The sequence below is a fragment of the Triturus cristatus genome, chromosome 4_2, assembly GCF_964204655.1.
Source record: "Triturus cristatus chromosome 4_2, aTriCri1.1, whole genome shotgun sequence".
NCBI lineage: Eukaryota > Metazoa > Chordata > Amphibia > Caudata > Salamandridae > Triturus > Triturus cristatus.
The window spans coordinates 217,266,044-217,284,337 of NC_140586.1; the positions used below are offsets into that span (position 1 = coordinate 217,266,044).

General features: G+C 45.1%; 1 protein-coding gene across 1 annotated transcript in view; it reads right to left on the reverse strand.

Annotated features, from left to right (window-relative positions):
* CACNA1I (calcium voltage-gated channel subunit alpha1 I) overlaps positions 1 to 18,294 on the reverse strand; it is a 580,458-nt gene that overhangs the window by 279,498 nt on the left and 282,666 nt on the right. Inside the window, exons 9-11 of the mRNA XM_085601256.1 lie at positions 6,286 to 6,437; positions 2,525 to 2,710; positions 1,240 to 1,357 (exon numbers count right to left, since the gene is read on the reverse strand). Of these exons, the coding sequence (XP_085457382.1) occupies positions 1,240 to 1,357; positions 2,525 to 2,710; positions 6,286 to 6,437 (456 nt within the window). The remainder of the gene's footprint in view (positions 1 to 1,239; positions 1,358 to 2,524; positions 2,711 to 6,285; positions 6,438 to 18,294) is intronic.

Consider the following 18,294-nt stretch of genomic DNA (forward strand, 5'->3'; position numbering starts at 1 on the left):
TCAAAGCAACAATACTGAACTACTCCATTAAACTACCACATGGAGCTACCACCAAGCTACTACTACGAACTCCCTGCCAATCTACCACAATGGTCAATTATCCAAAACTAACATGTTACCATCTCACACTCAGCTACCAGACTTGGCTACCATAATGAGTGTTTACGCTGAACTGTTGTGCTAAGCTTTGATGGGACGTTACCACACCACGATACCAGGCTAACGTAGCATGTTCAGTTAACACACAGAGCCACGACACTGAGCTATCCATCTAGGCACCCTCAATGAGCCTCCACACGGTGCTGCAGTGCTAAGTTACAATAATGAACTACCACCCTTAGATTCCAAAGTGAGATGCCAAAATGAACTCCAACACTTACTACACGAATTAACTGATTGGTCTGCTGCACTGAGCTACCAAACAACACCAACACACAAAGCTAACACACAAAGCAAAAACACAAATAAAACACACGGAGCTAACACACAGTCATCATCGCCATCTGTTGTAAAAGAGAGTTAATAGACAGAGCTACAACACAAGGCTACTCCATAAAACGTCCACAAATACCTACCTGGCATTTTTATAAAACAGAGCTAAAACACAGAGTCAAAACACAGAACTGCAATACAGGTCACCACACAGAGCCATCTAATATTGCTATCACACAGACCTAACTCACAGATATACGACACAGAGCCATAACACAACATTACCACACAGTACTACCACTCCAAGGCAATCACACAAATCCACACACAAAGCTACTATGTAGAGCAACCATACAGATCAAACACAAACAGCCGACAGACAAAGCTACTCCGTGCAGGGCCACCATTCAGGGCTACCAGACATTACTACCATACACAGGTTTCCAAACTTGCACATTTATGGTAGGAAATTAAATCAACATCATAGAGTGCGTCATGCTGGTATGAGTGCCCAGATGGTCGCTCCATTGCATCCCCCAGACAGATATACTGAAAGTCTCTAGTGTGCTTGGCCTGTTCGCTGCAGGCATGGTCCACCACAGCATGTGTCTGGCCTGTCTTTTCCTGTCATGTGTTATAAGGGCAAAATAATACACCATATAGTGCTGACTCTATCGGTCTCTCCCAGACATGTCCCGTGTAGATATAGTTACTGACCCCATTGTGTGCCTTGCTGAATCCTTCCAAGGCATGCTCCACAAAGTCAGACACCCTACTCTGTGCCCAACTTGTCCCTCCTAGACATACCTGGAACACAGTGACAATGGCCCAGAGGAGAGAATCAAAGTTCTTGCGGTCAGGGACGGTATCACCCGATTCGGTCTTGAGGCTGAACTTGCATCCGAAGATGTGCATGCCCAGGATGCTGCAAGGAGTGCAAGGAAAAGACATCAGTAAAAGGTGAGGACACTTCTTTTTAATAAAACCATAGTTGAGGGCGGTGGCAGAGGGATAGAGAGCCCTTCTCTTCTACCCACTGATGACTCCGGAGACAGGCACAGGGACACAGAGCCTTCCATCTCTAGGGTACCATGTCCTTTGAGAATGGGTGTATTTCATTCATCTTCAGAACTGGATACTGGATATCTCAAGTGACTGGAGGAGGGATACAAATCGATTTATGTCTAAGGTTCCGTGTGTTCTGGGAGTGCGACACGGATACAGAAACTCTCACCTCTACTGCCTGTATTTCTATGGTTGTGTGATTCATAGGGTTAATATGAAGGAACACTGTGTCACCTCTAAGACCATCTGGGGTACTGGAACTAACACTAGGATGAGATCCTATCACCTGTAAGCCTGGATTTCCTCAAGGCACAAGGCATTGGGTACAGCAATAGCTTTTCATATCATGGAACAACTCAGCAGACTAGCACGGGGTGCAGGGCCTGCCATCTACAGGACTCGATGCCTCAGGATTGGCAGAGAGTACAGAGCCTGTCTTCTGTGGCTGTATACTTCTGGGGTTTCACATAAACATACTCAGCCTCTTTCCACTAGGGCAGGATGGATGCAAGCAATCTGGCAGACAACCTGATTCTTCGTGGCTAGGGGCCCCAGGATATAAGAACATAAATGCAAAGCCTGCCTCTCCAGGGCTGGGGTCAGGACACCAGCACTGGAATACAGATCATAACACCTCTAGGGTTGGACAGCTCAGTAGATGAAACAAGGCACTAAAAGACTTCCACCTCTGGGGCTAAAAATCTGCAAGGGATGGTACAGCCATGAAGAGTGCTACCCCTAGGGATGGGACTACATAGCCTGACTCCTATAGAACATAGACATGATCCCACAACTCCTCTCAGCTCTGGCGCTGGGTGGACTTTGGGGGTCTGCAGTGGAGCAGCAAGTGTGTTACCACAGTGCTGGCTGGATCAAGACCGGCGCCGGTTCACTGATGTTCATCCCCTCCATTGCTCAATGACTTAGTGGTCTGCCAGAGGCACAGAGAGCCTGACCCCTCAGGACTCATTGATATGGGCACTGGGCTGGTCACAGTGGTGCACTCCCTGCCTGTGGCTTTCCTCACCTGAAGATGAAGATGAAAAGCATCAGCAGCATGCAGAAGGTGGCCACGTTGTCCATTGTCTTCATCAGGACCACCAGCTGACGCCGCAAGGCGGGCATGAACCTCACCAGCTTCAGCACCCGCAGCAGGCGGAAGGTACGCAGCACTGACAGCCCCCCGTCATTCTGACCAATGATCTCCCAGACGCTGGAGAGTGCAAATGGTGGGGTGGATTGAGGGGAGCAGGGAAGAGGAGTGCAGGGAGGGGAAAGGAAACAAACAAGTGTTAGCTTTCTGGTTTTTTGTGTTTACAATCTATCAGTCAATGGTATGTTTACAATGCACTCTTCTGTTTCTATCTTTACAGTGTAGCGTATTTACGCGCCATATTTAGGAACTATGATATCGTTTATTTCAGTTACAGTCCAGTGTCTGTATTTGTGTACTTGAATCCCAGTGTTTCTTCTCTTTTCTATGTTGACAGAATAGATAGCATCTTTGGGTTTTGTGTTTACATTCCAGTCTAAATTCTTTTTGACATTTACAAAATAGTATCTTTAATTTCGATATACACATTCCAATCTTTTTTTATTCCTTCACATATAGTAGTTTGTTAACTACATAATTAAATGCCTATTTAAATTCTACTCTTATTTATAACTTTTAGGCAATGCAAAGGATATCTGTGATTTCTGGGTTCACAATAGAGGTGCTCATGATCAGCTGGTGCTAATCCTAATTTGAGTCCAAACTCCTCTTTTTGCCTGAATCTGGATTAGGATACAGGCACCTTGTAGGTGTTTGTCTGTCCAGCGGGTAATGCAAGGTGCAAAAAGTAAAGGTAAATAGATCATATTTTGAGTTTCGTACCAGGGACTTGGGAAAACATGCACAATTACCATGCCCCCATTCTGTGGTCCGAAAGTCAGAATGGGGTGATACTTGCACACCAGTTACATACCAAACCCGCAGAAGTCAGTATTCACCAGGTGTGCATTTAGTACACAGGATTGCCTGTAATTCATAATAAGGCCATTTAATTTCCTATTGGTAGGTGAAATTCCAGTCAGTATTAAATTAGCTGTTTGATCGTTTGTTCATCTGTTTACACAACACTAGCTAATATTTGTTCTAAATACTTCAGTTTTTCTGACTTCAGAATTACTTTCTAAAATGTAAGATTACATTCCATCCTTTCTTGAATTTTTTTGTATTTACATACAATACCTCCTATTCTTTTTATATTAGAGTCTTGTTTCAGTGTCTAAGCTTGCAATATATTATCTATGGTTTCGATGTTAGTATTCTGTCTTTTGTTTTATTATATATAGGGGGGCACATGCATCAAGCCTTTTTCTGTTCGCAAACGGGCCCATTCGCAGAATCGGCCCATTTGCAAATGGAAAAAGGCATTTTCAGATGCATGTACCTTTTGTCATTCGCAATTTAGGGAATCACAATTTTATGCAATTACCTAAATTGCGAATGCATTTAGGAGATCGCAATTTGCGAATCCATATTTGCCAATGCATGTAGCCTTTCCTAAATGTGAACTGTGCATTTAGGAAATGCTAATTGCCATCAACTTTAGGTTGATTGTAATTTGTGCATGCTTTGAAAAATGCACAAAAAGGCATTTTTCAAAGTGCCATGTAGCGCACATATGCCTTTAGGGCATGTGTGTGCTTCACATGTGCACACTTACCTTTTTTTGGGGCCCTTAGGCTGCCGGGCACCCTTGGATTTGCATTCGCAATTTGCGATTACTAATTTGGTAATTACAATTTGCGGATGCATTACCATTCATTCCTATGGGCCTAGCCCAAAGGACGCATGGAGTCACATTAGCTAATAGCGATTCACAATTTGCGAATCGCTATTAGCTAATGTTAAGGAATCGCAAATTGTATTGCGATTCCTACAGTCATTTGCGATTACCAAATAGCAATTACTTAAAAATTGCTAATTGGTAATCGCAAATGAGGAGTTTGATACGCATGCCCCAAAATGTTTTGCACTCGGAGACCACCGATTAGAGGTGAATAGCACTTAGGATAAAACTAAATAAAAATTCAAAATTATAATTTTAATGTATATACTTCAGTTTTTCTTCTGGATGTGTGGAAACACATTTGACTCCCCTTCAGAGCATCATTCGTGACGTTCCCTGAAGGATCAAATGCCTCAGATAGTTTGAAAGAATCTCGCCCACCCTCTTATAAATCTGCTGGTCTCAGCAACTAACCCACATCACCGTCAAAGTCCAATGTACCTTCTGCAAAGTGTTACACTTGGGTATGCCACCAAACCTGGCAAGCAAGATCAAGATGGTAGGCTACCTAATACAGGAAACGGCTACCTCATGAGGCCTGAGACAATCTCGCGAGGAAGGGGAGGAAACAACACCCAAGCATTCTTTCCTTCTAGAGTCCCAGGATCCTGAACTCCCTCCCTACCCAGATCTGGAACGCAGCCTTACCCCTCCTCTCCAGGTAGCGAAAACCCTCCTCTTCAAACAACAACTCAATCACAGGTAACCCCACGGGTGGGGGGCTCCTGCTGGTAACCCCCTTGTCCTACCTGCATGCTGCCCCTCTTCCGCCTCCTCTGCACTCCTTTCCCAACCAAATTTGGAGGTCATACCATTGCTTTGTAGCTATGTTCCCTTCATAAATCCACATGCATGCATATATTCATATGTACATTCCAGCATGCCTCTCATTTTTGTGTTTACAGTATACGGCTCACTGTGCAAAATCTATATTCGCAATTTACCAAGGGACACTGAGAGTCACAAATGGGTTTATGAATCGCAAAATCCACATTCTGACTCCTTGTGGTTTGAAAGGACAAGGAGGCATTAAAGGGGCGTTCGACTCATCCTTGGGACTCGCAACGATATGTCTCAATGATTTGCAATCACTATTGCAGGTGCAAACCATTGACAAATACCGACATCAAAAGGGCTGGCATCCTGTCACAAAATGGAAGCTGTGACTGTGGGGTATTGATAGGGGAGAAGATAGTGGTCGCAGGGACTGCGGTGTGCTGCCCCGATGCTCCTTCGAATCATGCCAATTTATTCTAGCATAGCCCATGTCTGGGACGGTCATCACAGTGTTATGCAAATTCAGATGTAGTGATGGAGGTTTGCTGTCACTCTCAGGCCTACAGCAGAGCTTTCAGAGCCATTCAGTAGGATTTGCAGAGGGATTTCTGCCTCGTTAATATACATTTTTGTGAATCCTACTAAATAGAAATTTTGCGTGCAGTGGATTAGTACATCTGTCGCATTAAACAAGGATAGGGTCACAATGCAGCGCTGTGCAATAAAGTGGCTGCCTTGTGACCCGATCTTTGATGAATAAGGCTCATATTATCTCCAAATTCTATTTTTATATTCTAATCTTTTCTTCCAGTTCATGTTTACATTCCAGTCTGTCTTTACATCCAATTTAATATTATTATTTTTCAGGCATCTTTAATTAGACTCTAGCCTGTTTTCTAGTTACATGTCAAATTATATCCTATCTTTTATTACTATGTTTAGATTCATGTCTACTTCTCATTTGATTTACATTCCATGTTACCCAGTTCTCTGTTGACAATAAATGTTCTGATATCTGCTCACAATCCAGTTGTCGTCAATTTCTATGTTTACAATCCAGTATTTCTTTGAGTGCAGTATGTATGTTCTCTATGACTAGGTGTCAGTCTAACATTATAGTCGCGATTAAGGATATCTCCTACATTAGCATAATTCAAGTGGTACTCCTTCTAACCTGATGATGACGATGATGCCGTCAAAGATGTTGTACGGGTTGCGCAGGTACTCGAAGCAGCCGAAGGCCGACAGCTTCAGGATCATCTCTAAGGCAAACATGCTGGTAAAGACGATGTTACTGATCTCCAAGACATTGGTCAGCTCATCAGGCTATGTGGGTAGGAGACAGAGGCGAAACCATTGAGAGGATGAGAAGGAATGGTGACAATACAAAGGGATAGTGGTGAGAGAATGGTTGAATAACATGATTCTTCTCAAATACATTTTACCATCAATTTTAGCTTCATAAACTTAAATAACTCCTTATGCTCTATGTGCATTACTATACCATTAATGAACTAAACGTATTAGCCAACAAATAAAACTTTTTTAAAAGACATAGAAAAATCCAGGCCTGTATTTTCCTATGGAACTCAATATTGACAATTTAGGGGACAGGAAAGCTAGCAGAGCATTACAATCACAGCAACACCGGAAAATGATTTCTGTGTCATCTTAGATTTAGCAGACTTTGAAATTTCCAGTGTTAAGCTGGTTTTGCTCCAACCGTTTTGAATCACACGTGAAATCACCCTCCGCCCCCCAAGTAATGACTGCGTTCACATGAATAATGTTTTAGGAGCCATAACCAATTATGGAATCAATCCTTGCCTCTAATAGAAGCTGGTGCAGCCATATTAGAACAGAAATGACAAGTTCACATTATTCAGTATCAGTGACCAGCCTGGTAACACTGTGAGCGCACCTTCAACTAACAAGGATGTTCAATTTAGGCCCAGTAGCCCAAGATTGATGGCACTTTTTCTGGATCTTCACATTTGATAAATGTACATAAAATGAATTTAAATTCTGCCTTCCATTATCTATGTAGGTCAAGAATATTTAAGAGGAAAGTATGTTGTCCCAGATCCACCCACGATAAGGTCTCGACCATTATGTGGAAGTACTCCTCCAAGACTACATTATATTTATTTTCTGGATAAAAATGTGGTATATTAGATTTTTACTGCTTTAGCCTTAGATTAATATGGATAATCGTGTTGAAATGGGATGCAAGGACAAAGCCAGAATGCTTTGCCTGAATAGACATGAATTTGGTGATTTCAACCTGGGCCGGCTCCTCATCCCTGCACCGCACAGGCAACCTACATACTTTACCAACTATCAGCAGAGACACGGGCTTTGGAGGATCAAGTTGTCATCTAGTTCATGATGACACACTCAATTCCTGAAGATCATCCAATGGCTTCATACACAATGTCCACCACATATTGGGGCATGGGGTCCAAGCTTAATGGAACCATGCATACCTTTGAGGGAAGGTGAACAGGGCCATGCTAGGCCGACCCCCAGGCTGATTCACATATGATGACTGACCACATTCAAGGTGAACCGGACCATTCCAAGTATCAAAGTATGGACAAAAGTACTGCATTGTAAAGTGTTTCAAATGTCAATGATGCTATGTAGGAGATCAGAGGATTGAGTGCCAGAGGGAGAGCACTTTGACATTTAAAAGCATAGTTTATTCCAAATTTTAGATTAAAAACGTATACATTTAAAATATATTTCAAAAAATCTAAATTCAATATCAAATATTTTTCATGAGTCTTGTATTGCATTTCTTCTTCTCTCTTTTTAATGGTCCACCCCATCCCCATAGGAATCTTCTGCTCCTCCTGTCAGTAACACCTGCGGTGAGGTTACACCGCCTTCCTAGGGGAGTCCACCATGTTTCCTTGACACATTATCTATCTTAGAAATCGTAGCGTATCGAAAAACGGGTTCCTTGCTTTAAATGTTTATGTGTTTAATTTCGGTGTTTCTGTTAATTATACTGCATGTGAATTGTACATTCAAGGCTGACCTAGTTGTAAGGTTTGTATATAAAGAGTGCACTGGAACTCTACTATATACAGACCTATGTGTAGGGAAGAGAGCACAGTGAGAGCTGTGATACATATAGATTCATGTATAGGGGTGTCAACAGAATGGGCTCTGATACCCATATGGTATATTTACTTTATTTTATAGTCCTGGTTTGTGATTGTGATCATTTGTAATTTCTACCTACACAATTAATGCAATCTGTATAGGGCAGAGCACACAGTGAGACCGCAGTACATATAGAGTAATGTACAGAAAAACATACAGTAAGGCAGAAGTACATATGTATAGAAAAGGTGCATATTGTGGGCTCTGGTAATCTAAAATAACATATAGTAAAGAGTAGTCGTAATATATATGGGATAATATACAGGAAACACTGAAAATAATATATATATAGTTTCATGTACAGGTGTCAGCGGACCGTGGGAGATCTGCTATCTATATGATTATGTATAGGTCAGAGTGCATAGTTATGACTGTGCTAAATGTGGATTAATGTGTAGGAGAGCTCACAGGGAGACCGCTGTACATGTAGAATAATGTATAAAAAGAGTCCATATTAGGGGCTTAGATACACACATGTAGAATGACGTATGGGAACGCGCACAAGGGTCGGGTACATTTAGAACAATGCGTGTAATAATTCTGCGCACATATCATGTAGCGTAGGAAATGTACACATTCTCTAGCCTTCTCTCTTCTCCCCCAGAGTCGATCTCTCCGTTTACACGCCAAGTTTTTTCGTCTCTAATGAGACCAGGGGTTTAACAAACCTCAACAAATTCAATTAAACGGTTTGCTTTTCTAATTTAATTCCTTGCCCTCAGTCTCTTTGCAGAATGTTGATGAGTGATAAATGCAACGCTGTCGCTGAACTCCCTCAACGGAGGGCTCTAAGCGGAACTGTCGGCATACTATAGGAACGATCCCTTCTAAAAAGCCATATAAAAGAACTTTCAGGCCCTACAACCCTATTCTATGCACCGCAATCGCCCTCGCGGAGCCCCCTCCTTTATGAACGTTCTCCCTCTAGGAATTGCAGCTCTATGAAAGTTTCCTTCTAAGATCCCCATGACAGAAAATGCATCTCTAACACCCCATGTTCTAAGAACATTACCTTCATAGACGCCCACCTTAAGAACATTCCCTCTCTCAGGGCCCGCCTTAAGAGCATGCTCCCTATAAGAAACTGTTTCCATCAGGACCCTGTTATAAGAACATTCCCCCTCTCAAGAAACCCCTGTTACAAGAATACCCATCGATCAGAGCCCCTCGTCTTAGAACAGTCCCCTCTGGAACCCTGTTACAGGACCCGTGCATCTAAGGGCCACTGTATTAAACACCTGTCCTCAAAAGCCTCTGTTATAGGACCATGCGCTCCAGAAGTGTATCTGCTCTAAGAGCTGTCACTTCAAGAGTCCCTCTTATAATAACTTTTCTTTATCAGTCTACATTATAAGAACATGTCCGCTCTAAGAACCCCCATTAAAACTGGAGATGCACTTTATGAGTCTGTTATTAAAGCATCCCCTCTCTGAGAGCTCCATTAAAAGGAGATTCATTCTAACAGCCTCTATTATAAAAACGTTTCTAAGAGCCCCGTTGTTGGAAAGTGCCCCTTCTTTGCATGATTACCCCCCAATTTTGCCTGACATCTTATGCAACTTGACTTAATGGGCCTGGATCCCGGACAATCAGGCTCCCAGGGCCTGTGTTCTTTCCCAACCTTGTACCTTTGTACCCACATTTGGCACATCTCTGGCCACAGGTAAGCCCCTTGTATAAGGTACCATGGGTACCAAGGGCGCTATAACCATGAAAGGCTGCTAAGGGCTGCAGCACCTATTGTGTCACACTTAGAGGCCCTGCACCTTAACACTCACACACTGCCATTGCAGACTGTATGTTTTGGTGCAGAGAAAAGTAAAGAGTTGACATGGCACACATCCCTGTGTACCATGCCTGCAACCCACTGCCTGAGGCCTAGGTAAGTCACCCTTTAGCCCCGTGCACTAGCCCTAAGGTGAGGGTACAGAGGCATGAGCCCTGCACATTTAGAGCTTCTAAGCCCATTCTTTGACATTGTAAGTGCAGTAAAAGCCACAAAGAGAATATATGGTCTGGGCGTTGGTCATTACGAACTCCACAGCTCCATAATGGCTTTACTAAAAACTGGAAAGTTTGGTAGCAAACTTCTCAGCACATGAAACTCACACTGATGCCAGTGTTGGATTTAACGTGGCATGCACTCAACCAGCCCTGGTCTGGTTCTGCCCGCCATGTGCCACCACCAGACAGGTTTCTGGACCCTGGGCAGAGAGCCTATGCTCTCTGGGTCCAGAAACAAAACCCACCCTGGACAGATATTTCAGGCCTCCCCCCCCAGGATGGGCTGGGTCCACGAAAGGGGAAGTTTCAAAGACCTACTGCCTTTGGTTGCTGCCCCTGCCTTTTTCTGCCCCAAGCAACTGGCTCCCACCGGTTCTGGCCTGCACTTTGGGTGGGAGAATCAGCAGGGTAACCAAGCTTGGAAGGGAGGTGTACCCACCTTTGCCAACCCCACCACTCAGGTGGGGGAGGCGAGGTGAAGCACACATCTTAGTCCCGCCCATCTTGAAGGTGGGGGACTCAGCCAATTAGAGAGAGGCTCATGCCCCTCCCACTGGAGGGTGGCATAATAGGGGGTGTACCTACCCCAAGGCACAGACCCATTGGTCCCGAACTGCACACCCCTCTAATGCATCTAAATTTAGGCAACCCTGAACCTTGCCTCCACAAATTCGAGGAAGAAAGAAGATGGACCGAAGAGCCGTGCTGACCCAGGAAGAAGAGGAGGACACCAACTGCTTTGGCCCCACCCCTACCGGCCTGTCCTGTCTACGACCTGCCTACAGCAAAAAAAACCGTCGAGACCAGCAGCCAGCAACCCCCAGAGCCCGGAGGACCTGCCCTGCAAACATCTTACAGACTCTGTCGCCCGTGATTTGCTCAAGCCAAGACTCACCCACAGAATCCGGATTCTGGCGACTCCGTGATTCTGCACCACTCTGTACCCGACGCCCACGACCCGAGTTTGAGTGGCCCAACCCCACAAGGAAGTCTCCCCGGTGACCTGACCTGGGATCTGGTGATCCCCGACCTCCCTCAAGCTTGGAGACAACACCTGCAGCCTCAACCTGAAGGGCCGGCGACCGGAGCTGGTATGAAAACCCGATGCCAGAAGACACCCCTGCACCCGACGCTCCACGGCCTTGGGTGGCCGAACCAATGGTGTCCAGGCATCTCCCGAGATCCCAACTTACCTCTCCAGCCAGTGGTCACCTTCATGAAGTCTCCCTGCCCTAGCCTGCAGCAACTTCGCACAACCGAAGGTCTCCATTGAAACACACAAGGGCCCCCGATATCCTTTTTGCATCCTTAACAGGGCCGCCCCAGTGCTGCTGGTGGTGCAGCTCCTGTGTTGGTCATTGGCCCCTGCAGTTCTGACCTTAACCTCAGGAGCTTTGCTCCCACGCCTGAGTGGTTTGCTCATAAGCAGTCCCTAACCCAACGCCCCCTTAGACCTATTAGGCCCCTTCACTCTGCACCCGGCAGCCCCAATGCCATTGGTGGTGCAACTCAAGTGCCCATCTAGACCTTGGTGAACCTTGGTCCTAACCTTTAAAACTCCCACTCGTAAGTTGTGTACTTACCCGAGAAACTGCCAACACTTTTTTCCAATAGGAACCCATGTTAAGAGATGTTTGGCCTAAAATGTTGTGTGGAATTGATGTTTGTATGGCGAAAAGAGAACGTAACTGCAAATGTATATAAAGTCCTACTTACCTTGTATTGTGAGATCCTAAGGTGTGGTATCTAGGCATATCACCCGCAGTTCTCAAAGTAATCCAAAAAGTAGCTAAAAAGTCATTTAAAAGTAATTACTGTGTAATTTAACAGTTTCCAAAGCATATACAAACCTGTAAGGTTTGCAACTTCAATCACAACTTGCATTTGAGAGTATATTTTTCTTACCTGTGCTAAGTCCTGCTTGGTTCTAAAATAAAACATAAGTAAACCTTTTTTTATACTTACCTAATTGAGTGAATACAATAAATGCTTAAAACACCCTCTGGATAAGCCTAACTGCTTGCCCACACTACCACAAAGAGAAATGTTAGTACTTACCTAATTTAGCCTCTGCTATACTTCTGGGGACTCCTTGGACTCTGTGCACACTATACCTCATTTTGGTACAGTATATACAGAGCCAGCTTCCTACACCTGTTATAAGGAAACTCCCTCTCAGAGCCTCTGTTATAAAAACATTCCCTCTCTAAGAGCCACACCTAAAGGCAAATTCCCTATAGGAGCCTCTTTTATGAGAACTTGCCCTCTGTAAAGGTCTGTTTATAAGGCCTTTCCCACCTAAGAGACCCTATCATAATAAATTGTGAAACTTGAAGCTGCCTCATGATGCGATCACAGGACGCAGGGGGGGAGCTTAAGATACCACCAGGGCAGCAGCTACTGTGTGATGTTTTTCGGGCCTCAAAACATTCGTCTTATTCTTCAGTTAAGTCTGACACCCTCAGCTGTGGTGGACTGCAAAAGTGAACATTTATTGAGTCAGCAGGCTCTGTGTGACCACCAGTAAGTGTTTGAGGATGATGTGACCGGCAATGAGGTGTCCAGTCACTGTACCGATTTTTTAAATGAGGACCAGGGGCGGCTCCTCCACAATGGCAGAGGAGCGTTGCTCCACTGCCTGGCTCAGAGCCAGCAAATGAAAAATAAAACAATGTTCTAGCATCGTTTTATTTTTCATTTGCCGAGTCTGAGCCAGCTTGTGCAGGGAGAGGCTGGACACTGGAGGAGGAGTGCTATGTGTACTCACTAAGTGCGCATATGTATTTGACTGGCTGTCTCAGGCCGACCAAAACACACAGGTTTCTCCAGCCCGGCTGCATTCAACAGCCAGGCTGGAGAAACTCCCACACAATCCCTGGCCTCAGCGGAGCGCCTTTTAAGCCCGCTCAAGCCAATCCCTGCGCTGCTCTCCCAGGAGAGCAGCGTAGGGATTGGATGGGAGTCTGTCCCAGAGGCTGCCGGGAAGAGAAGAGGAAGCGTGACACAATACGGGAAGCGGCCATCGACTTCAGGTAAGTTTTTTATTTCTTTTTATATATTCCCCACCCATGCGCTCCTCCTCCGCACTCCCCCTCCCGCGTTGCCTCCACCGGCCCCACCACCTGTTGTTTGTGGCAGCAGCCACTGATGTGGACTGTTAGAAATGGGCAGAGGTATGTACCCTTTCCAAGTATCGACCACCACCTTAGTTAGGGTAAATGTAGTACACACGAAAAGGTTACCTGTGCTTCCCCTCTGGTAGCTTGGCACAGAGCAGTCAGGCTAAACTAAAGAGGCAATGTGTAAAGTATTATGCACATACATTCACACACCCACACACACAGAGTAACACAGTTAAAACACCACAAAAGTACTCCACACCAGTTTAGAAAAATAGCCGATATTTATCTGAGTAAAACAAGATCAAAATGACAAAAATCCAACATACACAAGCCAAGATATGAATTTTGCAAGATTAAACGAAAAAATGCAGTGCATTGCTTAGAAGTCAATAGCTCGAATTGGAGCTATTTGGTCACGCTTGACCGGGGCAAATCTAAAAGTTCCGCCCGCCCGCGTTGGTGCGCAGGCTGGATACAGGAGTCACGCAGACCTGCTGACAGTACCCTGGATGCATCAACATTTGGGGATGAGGCGTTGAAATACGGAGGTGAAGCGTCACCGTCAGAATAGGGACACTGAGTCACAGACATCGGTGAAGCGGTACTCAAGACCCACGCAGCAGCATTTCTTTGTAGGCGCTGCAGCAAAGCCGAAGCTATGTTGTAAGTCGAGGTCATTGCTTCAGGTATTCTGTGAGCAGTGACCACGACCGTGGTGCAGGCAATGGTGATGCGTCGGCAAAAGTCAGGCTGTGTTGTAAGTTGAGGTCGATGCGTTGCACACTCAGAGAGCGGGGACCACAGCTTTGGCGCAGGCAGGGGTGATGCGCTGATTTCTCAGGGATGTGCCAGTTCTGAAATTATGTTTGGTGTCGATGGTTTCTTGGGTTGTAGCACAAACTCACTTCCAAGGGCCCAGGGCTGGATTTGGCTACACTTGGCAGAGCAGGACTCACAGCAGAGGAAGCTGGGTGCTGGTAGCAAGATGCAGGTGAAGTCGTTGATATCCCTGAGACTTCTAACAGAAGGCCAGCCCAACAAGCCCTTGGAGAGCCTTAAGAAATGCAGAATGTATATAGCAAAGTCCAGTCTTCTCACTCACAGGCAAGAAGCAGCAGGCCAACACAGCAAAGCAAGCAGCAAAGTGTCAGTCCCTCCTGGCAGCTCAACAGCTCTTCTTCCTGGCAGAATATCCTCAGTCCAGGAGTGTTCTGAGTTTATGGTGCCAGAGGTCCAGTACTTATACCCATTTTAGCCTTTGAAGTAGGGAGACTTCAAAGAAAGGTCATTGTTGTGCACAAGACCCTGCCTTTCCCAACCCCAGCTCCAGACACACTGCAGGGGGTATGCAGCTTTTTGTGTGGGGACAGGCACAGCCCTATTCAGGTGCAAGTGTCAACTCCTCCTTCTCACTCTAACTCAGGATGATCCATCAGCCTGGTGATGGGCCATCAAGATTTACAGGGCACACCTCAGCTCCCTTTGTGTGACTGTCTAGAGGGAATGCATAAAGCCCAGCTGTCACTCTGACCCAGACGTGTATTCTAGGGACAGGCCGAGGCAGAGAATGGTTAAAGTAAGAAAATGCCAACTTTCTAAAAGTGTTATATTAGTTGGGCAACGCGATATACCCATGGGGGACTGGGTAACAAAATATTTTGTCTAGTAAAAGTGCCTCCAAGGGATTTTATTTCAATATGGTGAAACAATATTTAACAGTATCATTAATGAGTGCCCAAACAAGTGGCCTCAAACATATGAATTTTATAAATCAATTTGTATTATCAAAAATGAATAAATCAAAAAATAAATGCACAGCAGGTGTATTCTTTTTTTGTAGAGATTTATAATCAGATAAATTAAATTTAAATGTACAAAACAGTATTCATGTATACAGAAATAACATAGATTGACCACCTTCAAAATAAAAATTAAATCTGCTAGTCAATTATGTAAATAACCCTTTTCTAAAACCTATTTACAGAAAGAAATGTTTCTTTAACATTCAGTAAAAGAATTCTGTACAACAATATTATGAACTCATTGGTGAAAATGATTTAGACTGGTCGACGTTTCGGTCTTGTCATGTGATACATCTAGAAACCATCTTCAGGACAGAAAGATTCTTATGTAGAATGTGGACCCCTTAGAAAATAGATCAATATAAGACCTTAAAATAATTAACGCATGGTGGGTAGGGAAAATTTAAAGAAGATTTGTGCCACCAATATGCCCTGAATAATTGGCATAAGTGAAGCTGTAAGAAAGTATCTACGGAATGTAGTATTGCTGTCTAAATTTGGCGTGTCTACCATGGCGTTGTTATGTATGAGAGGCACCGTCTTAGTTCAGCGTCGCAGCAGAGTGAATCAAAACAACTGCTAGTACTTTGTAAAAGTGGCATTTTGAGACCTGCAATTTAAAAACTAACCACTGGAAGATGTGTGTTTAAATTGTGAGTCCAGAGACGCTAAACTCCAATTTCTATCTGCTCCCTGTTGGAAGTTACACTTGTAAAGTTTTACAAGGCAGTTCCAATGCTAACCTGAGGGAGAGATCGTCCTTACTGTTGCGAAAAACTAATTCAGCAGTTTTTCACTACCAGGACAAGTAAAACTCAACAGTAAGTGTCTTACCCTTTATATACACTGCACCCTGCCAATGGGGCTACCAAGGGCCTACCTTAGGGGTGCCTTAAATGTAATAAAAGGGAAGGCTTTGGCCTGGCAAGTAGGTGAACGTGAAAGGTCGACATGGCAGTTTAAAATTGCACACACAGGCTCTGCAGTGGCAGGCCTGAGACTGGTTTGAAGAGCTACTCATGTTGGTGGCATAATCAGTGCTGCAGGCCCACTAGTAGCATTTGATTTACAGGCCTTGGGCATATGTAGTGCACTGTACTAGGGACTTTTAGTAATTCAAATATGCCAATCTGGATGCACTTTAGCAGTGGTCAGCAGTGAAAAAGTGCCCAGAGTCCTAAAACCAACCAAAAGGAAGTTCAGCAGACAGTGAAACATAGGAGGTCAGAAGCAAAAAGACAGGAGAAACCACGCAAAAAGATGCCATATCTAGCACATGTGCCCCCCAGAAAAAAGTGGGAATAACTACCCAACCTCTTAGGAGTTCTGTTTACTAAGGCAGAAGTACCTGGAAAGTTTATCAGTGTTGGTGTGTTCTGTTCCAGGGTGGTGTTCCACCATAAAGTTTACTTCCTGCAGGGAGCTGGACCACCTTAACAGTTTTCGATTCTCACTCCTCATGCATTAACCATCTGGGGGGGCCTGTGGTCTGTCTGAACCGGAAGTGAGTCCCAAACAAGTAGGGTCTTAGCTTATTCAGCACCCAGACCACAGCAAAAGCTTCCCTATCTATTGTGCTCCACCTCTGTTCCGTGGGAAGTAACCTCCTACTAATGAAGGCTACAGGTTGGTCTAGGCCCGCTTCATTTAGCTGTGAGAGCACGGCCCCTACGCCATGCTTTGAGGCATCAGTCTGCACCACAAATTCTTAGGATAAGTCAAGAGCCTTGAGCACAGGCGTCTTGCACATGGCCTCCTTCAGGGTATCAAAGCGGTCTGGCACGACTCCCTCCAGAGTGCCTGGCTGGGCTGCTTCTTGGACGTCAGCTCTGTCAAGGAGGCAACAATGGTGCAGTATCCCTTGATGAATCTCCTGTAATATTATGAGACCCAAGAAGGCTCTCACTTCAGTCTGGGTCTTGGGGGATGCCCATGCCAGAATGATGTCATTTTCTGATTCTAGGGGCTGCGCTTGCATCCCCCTACCTAGTGACCCAAGTAAACCACAGAACCCCACCCTATCTGGCACTTACTTGCCTTGATAGTGAGGCCTTTACTCTGCAGTGCCCTTAGCACTTCCTGGAGATGGTTCAAATGGTCCTCCGAACTGGAGCTGAAGACTGCATTGTTGTCAAGGTAGGCAGCACTGAAGTTCACCAACCCAGCCAGAACCTGATTGACCAAACTCTGGAAGGTGGCAGGGGCTTTATTCAATCCAAAAGACATGACACAGAATTAGTAGTGCCTTTATGGCACTGAGAATGCTGACCTCTGTTGTGCCCCGTCGGTCAAGGCAGTCTGCCAGTAAGCAGACATTTAAATCAAACATGCTGAGGAACTTGGCAGCTCCAAGCGGATCAATGAGCTTATCCACTCTGGAGATGGGGTGATGTCAGTCTTAGTGACCGCATAGAGCCCACAGTGGCCTACACAGAGTGGAGCAGCCTTGCGGCCAAAAACCACTGGCCTGGACCAAGGACTGTTAGAGGGCTCAATAACCCATAACTCCAGCATCTTAGAGACTTCCTCTTTGATGCAGACCCTCACTCTGTCAGACAACCTGAACGTTTTGTGCTTAACAGGACTACCCCCAGTATCAATGTCATAAGTGCACCAATGGATGAGTCCTAGGGTGAGTGAGAACAGAGATGCAAAATGTTTCATATACTGGCAACAGTCTCTCTGCTGCTCTAGTGTCAAAGTAGGGGAGAGGCTCACCCCCTCTACTGGTCCATCCTGCTCTTTAGAAGACAGGAGGTCAGGGAGAGGTTCCCTCTCCCCTTCCACCCAATCATGTGTGACCAAGAGCATGGTCAACTCAGACCTCTGGAACTGTGTATTGAGACGGTTTACGTGCAGGACCCTCAAGGGCTTCCTGGGAGTTTGCAAGTCCACCAGGTAGGTGATGTCACTACTTGTGCTACTTTACCTCAAATGGGCCAGACCAATGGTCTTGCAGAGCACTGGGCTCTACGGGCGCATTTACCCGCACCTTGCGACAAGGCTGAAACTCAACCAGAGTGGTGTTTTGGTCATACCAGTATTTCATGTCCTCCTGGCTAGCTTCCAGATTTTCATGGGTGA